Source organism: Passer montanus, unplaced genomic scaffold, assembly GCF_014805655.1.
Source record: "Passer montanus isolate IOZ18808 unplaced genomic scaffold, ASM1480565v1 scaffold8, whole genome shotgun sequence".
Taxonomy (NCBI): domain Eukaryota; kingdom Metazoa; phylum Chordata; class Aves; order Passeriformes; family Passeridae; genus Passer; species Passer montanus.
The window spans coordinates 14,533,390-14,546,644 of NW_024373256.1; the positions used below are offsets into that span (position 1 = coordinate 14,533,390).

The following is a 13,255-nucleotide window of genomic DNA, read 5'->3' on the forward strand; positions in this document are numbered from 1 at the left end:
GCTCTTCAAGTGCATGTGCAGCGTCTAAAGTGCAACCCAAGGATGGCTGCTCTGCTGTTTGCTGGAGCTGCATGAGTAACTCCTTCTACCCCAGTGCTTTAGTCATAGTCTGCCTCTGAGCTTGTGATGGAGTCAGCAGCAGGGTACAAAGATTTTGCTTCTCCAGAGCCTCACTGAGGTGCAGCTGCAATATTGAACAGGCTGAAAGGCAGGAGGTTGGCAGCTTTTTTTTTCCTCTTAATCAGCAGAAATCAGTTAATGACTCATACAGTTGAAAATGTAACTGGAGGATAGCCCTGAAATCAGCTGGTGGGATGGGTCTTTCTTGGGATGGGGAATGTTGTTGGATGTGCAAGTTCTTGGTAGCAAATCTTGTGTTTTCTGTCAGGAAGAGCTCAGTGTTGGAGCTCATTTTCCTGGTTGGAGGAGGGCACAGAGGGTTGGAGTCCAGAGGTAACTGGAATGAGTAAGCAGCTCCACCCCTCATCTGATAGTGGTGTGGAACACCTTCAGCAAACTAACGAGGGAAAGGGATGGGAAGGACACAGGCTGACAGAGGCTCTCCCACCCTGATCCACAGCAAGGCCTGCTCAGATCACAGGGGACACTTCCAGGAAGGGCAGAGCTGCTGCTTGCCTGGTCTGTGTGGTGTGGACCCAGCTCTGCACTTAGGGACACCCATCCTGGGGACAGTCACTGTGACACACCTCCCAGAGGTGCTGTTTTGACCCAAATTCCACTCAAAGTGTGGATGTGCTGCTGGAACAGGGGACTCTGCAGCTGTGGCTGTGCTGGCTTTACCCTGCTTGCTTCCACCTCTCACTGCCTTGTTCCCCTAAGGGAGCTGTGACAAGGACATCACCTTTGGCCCCAAGATCTGCTGAATTTGGCAGCCAGGACCCTCCCTGTGGGTCAGAACTGAGCCATGGTGTTGAGGCAGTGGAGCATGGGTGGATGGTGACGTGGCACATCTTATCTCCCCTGCTTTTTGGGAGCTGCAGAGTTATCTCTGCATGAGGAAAAGCTCACTTTACCTGCTCTGCAAGCAGGACAAGCAGGAGAACTGAATATATTTTCCTCTCATGGTTGGCAAAGGAGAGAAATGGTATTTTCTGATGTTTGATCCAGCCCTGGAGGCACTAGGGGTGAGAGGGTCAGGTTTGACTTCTGAGAGAGTGGGAAGTATTTCTGTTTCAGTGGTTGCATATTTAGTAATGCCTCATGGAGGTGAGGCAAACTGCCAGCCCTGACTTGGAAAACTGGGGTAGATTCTGTTACTGATGCTCCACACTTTCCTTGAAAAACCTTGGAATATGAAATCTCAGAATTTCAGACCAGAACCTGAACCCAGCACTACTGGTTCTGTCTGTCCTTCTCTTCAGTGCAGAGCAAACAGGGAGCCCTAAAAGAAAGCAAACAGCTTGTTAAGGTGGGAACAAGGCAGGAAATATCCCAAGTACAGCCCCAGGTGCTCCAAACCTCTGGACTTTGATTGGAGTCTCACTGATCAGCTTCCCAGGTGTCTGGGTCCAGGTGCAGCCTGGGGAGTTCCCAAAGTTTTGGGGATACCCAAAGGCATCAGCAAATGCAGGTCCTTGCTAAGTCCAGCCTGGAGTTAGAAGAGGATCCTGAGCTGGGCTTTGGTTACCTCAGACAATTTTTCCTTCTCAACCTTCCTTTGGCCAGACCTCCCCAATTGCCACAAGAAGTCAAACAAGAGCACAGAACCATCCTGGAGGTCCCACTGTGTCTTGGTGGCCTTGGGTGCTCTCCAGCCTGGGCTTTTCTGCATGAAATCCTTGTGTTGTGTTCTCTGGTTTGGTTTTATCCTGCTTTTGACATGTTGAACATTGTGATCGTGGTGTTCTGCTTTGGAAGATTAACTGTGTTCCTAAGGAATGGGATCTTCAAATCTCAGTGCTGGAGGCAGTGGAGGACGAGGCAGACACTCAAGATTTATAAGAACTCCATAATTTATTTCCAAAAGCAGGATATAAATCATGAATCTTGGAAGAAATGTACTTATGTCAACTGCTCTTGCTGAAGAATTGCTGAATTAAGTATCCAAAGACATCTGAGCCCTTCCACCCTGTGAAGAGCCAAGAGTTTTCCATGGATGGAGGAGCTATTGGTATTGGATGGTAGAAGGTGCAGTGGGGAGAGCAGTGCTGCTCTGGGAGGAATTTGCATCAAATTGAGATTGGAAATTCATCTTTGGGAGTTTGGCACCAGAAACTGCTGGTGAGACTCACTCTGTGTCGAGAGCAGAGGAGGAAAGTGCAGGGATTTAGGAAAATGCTGGATTTAGGAAAATGCTGGATTTGTATGTGTGGATCTGCCTGGGAGGAGCTTTGGACAACTTAGCTCCCACAAATGGCAGTGTGGCCATATTCGAAGTCATTAAGGATGCCAATTAGATATTTCTTTTTAAAGTGAGGCTCTTGTCCAGAGAGGTGCTGTTACCTGGGGATGGTGACTGGCAGGAGGCTGATCCGTGGCTGAAGGGAAGTTTGCAGCCCAAGCAGAAATGGATTAAAGCTGGGAATTTAGCTGCAAACATTGGATTGGAAACGTTGGACTGCTCTGTCTGGATTGTTGGTTGTTTTAAGCCAATTTCCCACTACCAACATCTCCTGCTGAAGGAGCCCTTGATTTCTAGAGTAGGACTTGAAAAAGCAAGAAAAAAGGAACAGGCAGGGCAGGAAGAGGAAAGGTAGGATGGAATTCAGCATTCCTTTGTAAATGGAAATGCTCAGTGTCCTGCAGAGCATCCACTTCCAGCTGCTGGGGAATTGTTGGTGCTCCTGGGGGTTAATCCAGTGAGGAGAGGCTCCTGCTTGGCCCTTGGGAAAACTGCTGTGCATGGAAATGGGAATTAGTAGCAGCCTGGAGTGTTTCTGCTGGATGTCTCACATGCTCTTCTCTGCAGGAGACTGCCAGGCACAGCTTTTGTTTCTAGTTTGGGGTGTTTTTTTTGAGGCAGAAATATCAGTTTTGTTAAATGTTTACTTTGTTCCTGTACTTGAAGATCTGGGCTTGAATCTTGATGCATTTATTACTGATAGCATGGGATGAAAACACTGGGGGCACAGCAATGGCATGGTCTGTAGCAGGACTGTTTCTGAGGCTTTACCTTGCCAGAATAAAATCATTCCAACTCCAGAGTGCTGCAAAAGTACAGCTGGATGCTAGTCTTGATAATTTCTTTACGACGTAAATCTGTAACTAATGATTTCCAAGAATGAAACCTAAATGGTGGGTGGGTGTGCTGTTCTTCTTGAATCAGATTGCTGAATATTGGTATGTACTGATATATTGCTTCTTAGAGTGCTGGAAATTCCTTAATTTTTTGAGCTTCCTGAGCAGCAGGATGGCACCAAGGCAAAGACAGGAAGAGGTGTCAGGGGTCACAGGATCGTGGAATGATTGAGGTTGGAAAAGACCTCCAGGATCATCAAGTCCAACCTGTGGCCCATCCCCACCTTGTCCCCAGCCCAGAGCACTGAGTGGCCCCTCCAGGGGTGAGGACTCCACCACCCACCCAAGCAGCCCATTCCAATACCTGATCATCCTTTCTGGGAAGAAATTCTTCCTGATGGCCAAGAGAAATCCTCTCAGTTTTATGAAGTTTTATGCATCCCATGACAGGATATTTACTGTTTCTAAACATCTGAAAACGTCTTGACCTGAACTTGCTGTCTTTGTGAGAATTATTTATTGCCTTCAAATTCCTGAATGCCACCAAAATAAAGGAATTCTGTTGTGTTCTTGTCCTTATTAATGGAGCAAATGATCCTTCATGTCAAAGCTTCCACTTGCAATTCACAAATCCTGCTGCTCCTTGCCACCAGTGAGCAGTTTGAGCTCCCAGTTTGCCCCATCCTGGTTCTGCTTGTGTTGGATTTTGGTGCACCTGTGCTGTTGTGATGCCCCCCTCCTGTGTCAGAGTGGGAATGAGTTTTCTCTCTTTCCTTCCATGTCCTTCCCAGGCATCAGAGGAGGCCTCGCTGCGGGCTCTGGAGAGTCTGATGACGGAGTTTTTCCACAATTGCACAACAAATGAGAGGAAACGTGAGATAGGTGAGTCCTGCCCCTCCAGGGCTGCTCCTGGTGCTGCTGCCCAGCACAGGGGGCTGGTGCTGTCCCACACAGCTGTGCCTCAGCTGGCTTCTTCCCTCTCCTGCTTAGCTGGACAGCTTTCCAGAGCTGGGGTTCCAGGGGATCTGTGGCAGCTCCTGGGGATGATGAACCAGAGAGGTTCCTCTGTACACTGCTGGGGTGTGTGTCCTCTGCCTGGAGATGGAGCACAGCCTTCAGTGTTAGCAATGCAAAGCAAGGCTGTCCCAGTTCATGTGGAATGACAAGCAGGAAAAGCAGCAATTCCCTTTGGGTGGGGTTATGAAATATGTCCTGAAAGCAGCAGATCCTGCCAGGTGCTCCTGGGGAGCTGCTGGTGATTATAGAGGCAGATTCCTTCTATTCCCAAACAGCCACAGGGATGCTCTGAGGGCTTGAACTCCTCTGGGGCCAGGCTGGGAGAGCTGGGGGTGCTCCCCTGGAGAGGAGAAGGCTCCAGGGACACCTCAGAGCCCCTGCCAGGGCCCAAAGGGGCTCCAGGAGAGCTGCAGAGGGACTGGGGACAAGGCATGGAGGGACAGGACACAGGGAATGGCTCCCCCTGCCAGAGGGCAGGGCTGGATGGGATATTGGGCAGGAATTGTTCCCTGTGAGGGTGGGCAGGCCCTGGCACAGGGTGCCCAGAGCAGCTGTGGCTGCCCCTGGATCCCTGGCAGTGCCCAAGGCCAGGCTGGGCAGGGCTTGGAGCAGCCTGGGACAGAGGAAGGTGTCCCTGCCATGGCAGGGGGTTGGATCAGGGTGATTTTTAAGGTCCTTTCTGACCCAAGGGTGGTATGGGATAAACTTTAGGGTCCTTCCAACCTCAGCCATTCTGGGGTTGTTCTGTTTCTACCATCTCATGCCAAAAGTGTGATCAGCATGAAAGCCTTGCCCCAGAAATGCTGTAAAATAAACAGCACAAGGTTTTTGTTGTGGTTTTTCTGACAGTGATCTCCTGCTGTGCAAAAGGCATCCCTCATTTTCCTGCTTAAATTGCAGGATAGAAAACAATTAATGAAGCCTTAAACTTGCTTAGCCTGTAAAGCAGCCCTTGTGGCTTTTCTTTGTCACATTGTCACCTCATGAGAGATGACCACATCTTTCCCTGAGCGTTCAGGGAGGTTTCTGACCCCCTGAACTTCAGCAAGTCAGCAGCTCTTGGTGTTGCATTAAAAGAAGGTGGTTTAGAACACTGTGGTCTGAAATGCTCCTACTCTCTCACAATGACCTGAAATCCCAGCATTTCGCTTTTACAGATAAAATAACAGTGCTTATAACACAATTGCTGTGTGATTTGTTTTAATATTCACCTCTTATCTGCTGCAGTTATTTATGTCAAAACTGATTCGAAAATGACACATCAGTTTTGTTTTCATTAAAGCCTGTGGTTACAGTGCTTTAAACACTGTAGAATGTGATTTTATTATATTTTTTACCCTCCTCCAGGTTGAGTCATTCCCTGAACACAGGGTCTCTTCCCTGCTCAGTTGCTGTGCTATCACTATACATTGTTATGGCTTTGTTTACAGCTAAAGAACTTTAATGGAATATTTTACGTCAAAGTCAAATTAAAACTGAAGTACTTTTTCAAGTAATTTATGTACTTTTATGTTTTTTTTTTTTTTTTTTTTTTTTTTGCAGAGGAGCTTTTAAATAACTTTGCCCAGCAGATAGGAGCCTGGAGATTCTGCCTGTACTTCCTGTCCAGCACAAGGAATGATTATGTGATGATGTACAGCCTGACAGTGTTTGAGGTGAGGCCTCAGCTCCTCCACTGCTCTGCCTGGTGCAGTTTTATCTGGCAATTGATTTTTTGGGGGGAGATGTTTGTCTGAAATGGCATCCCTGGTAAGTACAGTGATGAAGGATGCTTTTATTGCTCTCTGCCTTAATAGCAGGCTCAGAGTGGGAGAATATGAATCTTTGTACACAAATTGAAGAATTCATTTCCTGGCATCTCTAAGCACAAATTACCTCCAGTTTCAGAGCCTGCTTGAGTTTCTGCACGATGCTTTTAAGGGTGTTATTGCTTTTATGCTGTTTTTATGATCAGAAATATGGGGGTGATTACCTGCTCCTGGCTCCTGCAGGCTTTGAGTGCTGAGGGAAGGCAAACCTGCTTTTATTTCTCTGACATTTTGTTGTTGTGGTTGCTGCTCTTGAACTGCATCCTGCAAACTTGTGCTGGCTGGAGAGGTGAGGTCTCTCTTAGTCATATCCCACTCTTCACCTAGTGTAAAGTGTAAAATTTGGGTTAAAAAGCTTGATATTGATCTCTGTGTCCTGTGGAATAAGCAAAGGTATTCTGTGGACAGCACTGCTGTGTCACTGATGTCTCAGTGACCAGTGCTGTGTCTGTCCCTGAGGATGTCCTGGGGTTTGGTCAGTGTCACTCCTCAGCCTGGGACATTTGTGGCCTGTGTCATGTCCTTTGCTGGGTGGGCACTCTGAGCTGTGCCCCTAAATCACAGGGGTTTATAGCCTTAGCTCTAAAAGGGCCACTTTTCAGATAAAATACATGTTTAGGTAAAAACTCTGCTCTTAAAGTTGTGTTGTTTTTACAGATTATCTACATCATTGTTGATTTCTTCTCTTAAATATTCATTTTACTTATTAAGGATTGCAGAGGGAGTCTGGACCCCATGTGCAAACTGAATCTGCTTTACCTTCCCCTCTAAAAGGGGTGATCATGGCAGGTGCTGTGGGACTTATTCCTGCTCAGGGGACGGTGTCCACTGATTTTCCTGACATGCAAAACAAGTGTAGGGCCAGGAAATGGATTCAGTGATCCTTGGGATCATCCTACCAGCTCAGGATATTTTATGGAGTTTGGTTACTGAGCCTCTGCTTCCCTGGAGGGGGAAAAAGTAGCATTGAAAAACCTGATTGTGCCCAGAATAAAGAAATCACTGTGCAAGTGCAGAGGGAGGGACAGGAGTCCCCAGCCCAGCTGGGAGATCAGGATCTCTCCATGGAGGAGCTTGAATTCCCAGAATTAACTGGTGCAGTGCTGGACATTCAGTGGTGCCCAGAGCCAAGGTCTGTCCCAGTCTGCAGCTTCCCCAGCTATCCTTGGCTACTGGATCAGGGGGGTGTGAACACAAGGATCATCCCCAAAACTGCCCAAGGACGTGGACTTCCCAAACTGCTTAGGAAGGTAGCAGTGGATTTGGAATAAAACTCCCCCTGACCCACTTCCAGATGAATGGTTTTCACCTCCTGCTTTTTGAAAATGAAAATATCTTCCCAAAAGCATTCATAGGGAGAAAGCTGCTGCTGGCAGGTGGAGGAGTAGGACAGAACACAGTGGGCATGAAAGGATGGATGTTAAAGCTAAAATATCTTCCAGTTTTGTTGGAATTCTGGACTTGCATCAAGGAACCCTCAGCTGGTTGAGCCATTGTTTTCAAGCAGTAGTTGTGGATTTTCTCTGCTAGGAAACACCAAAAACAACTTCTTAGAGGAATTTCTGTATAAATATCCCTGTGTAGCTCTGCACTGGGAGCTGGTGTCTGTGTGCAGTGCATCTCCTTTGACCATACATCATCTTCCAGTTTGGGATATTTGAGGTTTCTTCCAGGCTGTGACTGTGATCTTCAGCATTCTCTTTCTGCAGGCTGAGTGCTGCAGCTGGGCACAGACCTTCAGCCTCCCCTCTGGGTTATCCCAAGAGATTCAGCTCCTAATGCTCCAGAGTCCTAAGTGGGATCAGGGCAGAGAAGCAATTTGTAACTCTGCTTTCCTTTGGATTTTGTCTGCCTTTAAGTGGACTGAAAGCTTTCTGTGCAGTGGTGCTTTGTCACTGCCAGGCAGTGCCTGCTCCAGTGACCTCCCAGCTCAGCTTCAGGAGGCCTGGGTGGATCAGAGGCCTGGAAAACCAAACCTCCTTCCCTGTTTTTCTTTTCCTGCTTCATCCAAGGCTATACTTCCCCTTTTAGAGGGGAAACCCTTGGTGCCCAGGGTTAAAAGGTGGATGAAATGGTTCTGTGCCTGCCACTATAGCTCTGCTTAACCCAAAACCAGTTAAACCAGTAACTTCAGCTCCATTGTGGCACTGCCAGTCCTGGGCCATGAGGTGCAGCAGCTCTCTCTGCCAGATGCTCTGTCCCTGCTTTGTTGTTCAGCCTGGAGAAGAGAAGGCTCCAGGGACACCTCAGAGCTCCTTCCAGGGCCTAAAGGGGCTCCAGGAGAGCTGCAGAGGGACTGGGGACAAGGCATAGAGGGACAGGACACAGGGAATGGCTCCCACTGCCAGAGGGCAGGGCTGGATGGGATATTGGGCAGGAATTGTTCCCTGGGAGGGTGGGCAGGCCCTGGCACAGGGTGCCCAGAGCAGCTGTGGCTGCCCCTGGATCCCTGGCAGTGCCCAAGGCCAGGCTGGGCAGGGCTTGGAGCAGCCTGGGATGGTGGGAGCTGTCCCAGAACATGGCAGAGGGTTGGAACAGGATGATTTTTAAGGTCCCTCCTGACCCAAACCATTCTGACATTCCAGATTCTCTCAGTGTGTCTCTCATATCCAAGATGAGCTCATTTGGGATGTCCATTGCTTTTGCAGAACCTGATCAATAAGATGTGGCTGGGGGTCCCATCCCAGGACAAGATGGAGATCAGGAGCTGCCTGCCCAAGCTGCTGCTGGCTCACCACAAAACTCTGCCTTACTTCATCAGGAACAAGCTCTGCAAAGTCATCGTGGACATCGGCCGCCAGGACTGGCCCATGTTCTACCACGACTTCTTCACCAACATCCTGCAGGTGAGAGCTCTGCCCTTGCATGGAGCCAGCTTTTCCCTTAGAAGCATCTTTTTGTTTCCTTGAGTAGGGATTGCTTTTGGTGAAAATTAAATAGTAAATTCCTTTTTAATTGTGTTGTAACTCTCAGCTTTTTTTCCATGTTATGTTTCTCTCCAGTGTTAAAAGTGTTTTGAGGAAGGAACAATACTGTGCCACAAGAATTCACTTTGAATTTTAAATATTATGGGCTAGTTCTTGAAAGTACAAGGAGTATGGGCTGTTCTTTAAACAAAACTGAAGTCAGTAGAATTATGGATGTGTCACTGATTTGAAAGGTCAGTTTCTCAATGGGGCTGGTGCAGATTTTTCACCCAACAGCCAAAGACACCCCAAAATCTCTGGTAGCTCATCAATAAGGTCACTAATGGGATGTTGTTGGCGTGTTCAGGAGGGCTCCTGCAGGAAGGCTCAGCTGTGAACTGGGAATCCTGACTGAATCCATGTCATTAGCTGGAATGTTGGGTGCAATCAGCATCCTTACAGGGAATCCTGAGCCAGGCTGCTGCTGGAGCATCACCAAGCTGGTGCAAACCTCTTTTTGTTGGATTATTTTGTCTCCAGTTCCCTTAAAATTGTTCCTAATTGGCTTAAAGAGGCTGAGTGTAAACTGAAGTGCTGCACAGGCTTTTTCTGCTGACATAATTACATGATTTGAATGCAGCAAAGCCCACAGCCAAGCCACAAGGCAGTTACTGAAATCCAAGTCCTTGAGTGGCAGGAGTTTATTTGTTGAGGCAAATGGATCTAGTATTAATGGCAAAATTATTAAAAATTCCTGTCTTGGCTGCAGAGCTCATCACTGGCTGGTATAATCACTTTTCTGACTGTTCTGGAGTGGGACATGCTGCAGTTCTGGCCTCAGTTGTCAATTTGACAAGAAATACTTGGAGATAAGTGTGTCCATGTGGAGTTTTGCCTCTCATTTCACCTGGATGTGAACTGAAAGGCAGCCTGGGCTCTCCTGGCCTTTCTGGCACTCTGGGGTTATCTTAAGGCATTGCAGAGCTCACTTGAGGAATCTATTTTCCCTTAAGCCTCTCCTTGTGAGCTCAGCAGTGGAGGGAAATGTTTCCATAAATTAATTTATGTGGCAGACACATTCCTAAAATGTTCAGAGAAAGTGGAAGAAAACCAGTAATGCCGAATTCCAGGGCCTTGACAGAAGGCAGAGTAGCACAGGAGCAGAATGATTTGCTGTTAGAATTGCAGATGAGCTCTCTCAGGACTTTTTCTGAGATCATTTGCAGCATGTTCTTTGTTCTTCAGCATTAAATTGTATCCCAGTACTCTTAAGTAGTCTCTAAACATTTTGCTGAACCACTGGAGGGGTGAAGAAGAAAGGTAAATTGGGATATTGTATTGTCATTGTGAAGAGCCAGTAATTCTACATCAAGTACTGCTTCCTTAGAGGTTTAAAATTTGGTTAGTTCGACTGAGGTACCAGTACCTGGTATTGCTAAAATTCCCTGGGTTTGTCAGAAAATATCCTGAGAGATGATTTTCAGTCCCTTCACAATTTACCAGCAAGTTGTGTGTTTCACTGAGTTCTTTGCCATCTACTCCTGAGTCTGGGACTTCCTTTTCAAAAGCCAAGATGAAGAGCCCTTAGATGGGCTGTTTTCTCCCCAAATATGTCACCAAACTCTGTGTTTTTAGCAGTGTTAACTCAGCCTGGCCCTCCTTTGGAGAGTCAGGGGATCAGGAGCAAAGTCAGCCTGTATTGCAGAATTATGGCTTCAAGGATTACTTGTAGCAACTGGGATTGGCTTTGGACTTTTTTCTCCCAGAGGGAGCAATGCATGAATCACTGTGGATGTGTCTGTGAAGAGCAGTGCTGTCCTTCACCTGGAAACAGAGCTTTGTCCCACCTGAAGAAGTCTTTAATAACCCTGTGGCTGATGAGGCACAAGTCAGCTCTTTGTGCAGTCCTGTTCCAGCACGGGGCAGAAGTTACTCCTTTTGGGGGAAATGCAATTTCCAGGTTGAGATGCAGTGCAGGTGCAGGGGGAGGTCAGATCCCTCAGGTGGCCTCTGCTCCTGGCTGCAGCCTTTGGGCCCTGTGGGAGGGGGGATTTTTGGGGACACGGCTGGGCTGTGGGGTGGGAGCTGCTGTGCAGGGAATGCAGCAAGCAGAGAGGACAGGCTGTTCTGTGGCCGTGCTGGGACACAGAATGTGTGCAGTGACATTATGAAAGCTCTCCTGAAGGCCCAAGGATTCCCACGGGGCTCGAGCTGTTGCAACATGAGAGATGCGCGTCTGTGGGTGCCCGCAGTGGGGAAGCTGTTGTAAACTCGGAGTAGTGTTGCTAATCCCTGTCTGTCAGTGAGTGTTGTCATCACGCTGCTCTCTGTGCTCCTCAGCTGATCCAGTCTCCTGTGACCACTCCCCTGGGGCTGATCATGCTGAAAACCACGTCGGAGGAGCTGGCGTGTCCCCGCGAGGACCTGAGCGTGGCCCGCAAGGAGGAGCTGCGCAAGCTGCTCCTGGAGCAGGTGCAGACGGTGCTGGGGCTGCTCACAGGTACGAGCCAGCCTTGTGCCACTCACCTGGGTGTCCCCTCGGCACCCACAGCTGGGCTGCCACTCCTGGGGCTCCCTGGGGCACGGTGGGGGTGATGCAGTGGCTGCTGCTGCACTGTGAGCACGCAGCTCTGCCCTGCAGCACTGGGGTCAACTTAATGTGAGCCAACTGGTGCAGCAGAGCAGCTGCTGAGCTCCCTCCATGGAGAGGGATGGGGATTGTCTGCTCTTGGTGAGCCCAAAGCTGCTATGGAGTGTTTCTGTCCCTCCCAAAGCACTCGAGCTGTGTTCTGCCCAAGTTCTCCTGCAGTCTGTGCTGTGTTTGTTGGATCAGTGTGTCTTTGAGAAGGCACTTCTGAAAGGTCTCTCTTTGGCCAGGTATTTTGGAGAGCATCTGGGATAAGCACAGTGCTACTGCTGCTACTCCACCACCGTCCCCGACTTCAGGAGAAAGTGGTAAGGAAAAGCTACAAGATGGGATTTCTATGTACTTTAACCTACAGTGGCAGGCACAGATTCCTTCCTTTTCTGTCTAACCTCTCCTAATAACCCTTTCCCAGAGCTTTTCACAAGCCAACAAATTACTGATTGGAAAGAAAAACCCTACACAAAGAAACAAATTGCACTGTGGGGACGCCTCACTGCAAATGTCATTAAAATGTGTCCACAGAGCTGCTTCTTGTCCTCAGATGGCAGAAACCTCCCTGAAGTTTCACTGCAAAATGCTCTAATGACAGTGAGTTAAAATCATGGAATTGTTAAAGTTGGAAAAGCCCTCTAAAGTCATCAAGTCCAGCTGTTATTCCAGCACTGCCAAGGCCACCACTTAGCCATGTCCCCAAGAACCATATTCACGGCTTTTAAATCCTCTCAGGGATGGTGACTCCACCACTGCCCTGGGCAGCTGTGCCAGTGCCTGACCACCCTTTCCATGGAGACATTTTCCCAATATCCAATCTGGCCCTCTCCTGGCACAGCTTGAGGTCGTTCCCTCTCCCCCTGTCCCTGTTCCCTGGAGCAGAACCCGACACCCCCAACTGTCCCCTCCTGTCAGGAGCTGTGCAGAGCCACAAGGTCCCCCCTGAGCCTCCTTTTCTCCAGGCTGAGCCCCTTTCCCAGCTCCCTGAGCTCCTCTTGGGGCTCCAGCCCCTTCCCAGCTCTGTTCCCTTCCCTGGACATGCCCCTCAGTGTTGGGAGTAGCCCAGAACTGGACACAGGACTGGGAATGCTCCAGCAGTGCCAGCACAGGGGACAGTCCCTGCCCTGGTCCTGTTGCCACCCCAGTGCTGGTCCAGGCCAGGTGCCATTGCCCTCTTGCCCACCTGGGCACACTTTTCCACTGAGCAACTTTGCAGCCCCTCTTCCCCAAGCCTGTGGCCTTGCATGGCGTTGGCATTGTCCCCTGAATTCCAGCTGTTGGCACATCAATGCCAGTGGAGCAAAACTGAATCCTGCCTGTGAAAAAGGAAAATGAAGGTAGCCAAGTCTCTGAAATGGCACAGGGTGCCCAGAGCAGCTGTGGCTGCTCCACCCCTGGCAGTGCCCAAGGCCAGGCTGGATGGGACTTGGAGCAGCCTGGGATACTGGAAGGTGCCCCTGCCATGGCAGGGGGTGGCACTGGATGGATTTTAAGGTCCCTTCCAACCCAAACTGTTCTGTGATTGTGAAACTTTGTTTTCTCTCTATTCCTGTTGGAGTTTTGTGTGAGTGCTTATCTGATGTTAACCCTTTGACATCTCTACTTCTTACCTCCAAAATGGAGAACACATTTTTGTGTCCTTGTCCTTGGCACACATTTCCTTGTCCCTGGGACCTTGAGCGGTTTCC

General features: G+C 48.9%; 1 protein-coding gene across 4 annotated transcripts in view; it reads left to right on the top strand.

The window, feature by feature from the left end:
• XPO6 (exportin 6) overlaps positions 1-13,255 on the top strand; it is a 56,731-nt gene that overhangs the window by 11,574 nt on the left and 31,902 nt on the right. For all 4 annotated transcript variants that reach the window (XM_039731704.1, XM_039731705.1, XM_039731706.1 and 1 more), the window contains exons 2-6: positions 3,990-4,080; positions 5,758-5,870; positions 8,672-8,869; positions 11,270-11,429; positions 11,807-11,884. In XM_039731704.1, coding sequence (XP_039587638.1) covers positions 3,990-4,080; positions 5,758-5,870; positions 8,672-8,869; positions 11,270-11,429; positions 11,807-11,884 — 640 coding nt within the window. The remainder of the gene's footprint in view (positions 1-3,989; positions 4,081-5,757; positions 5,871-8,671; positions 8,870-11,269; positions 11,430-11,806; positions 11,885-13,255) is intronic.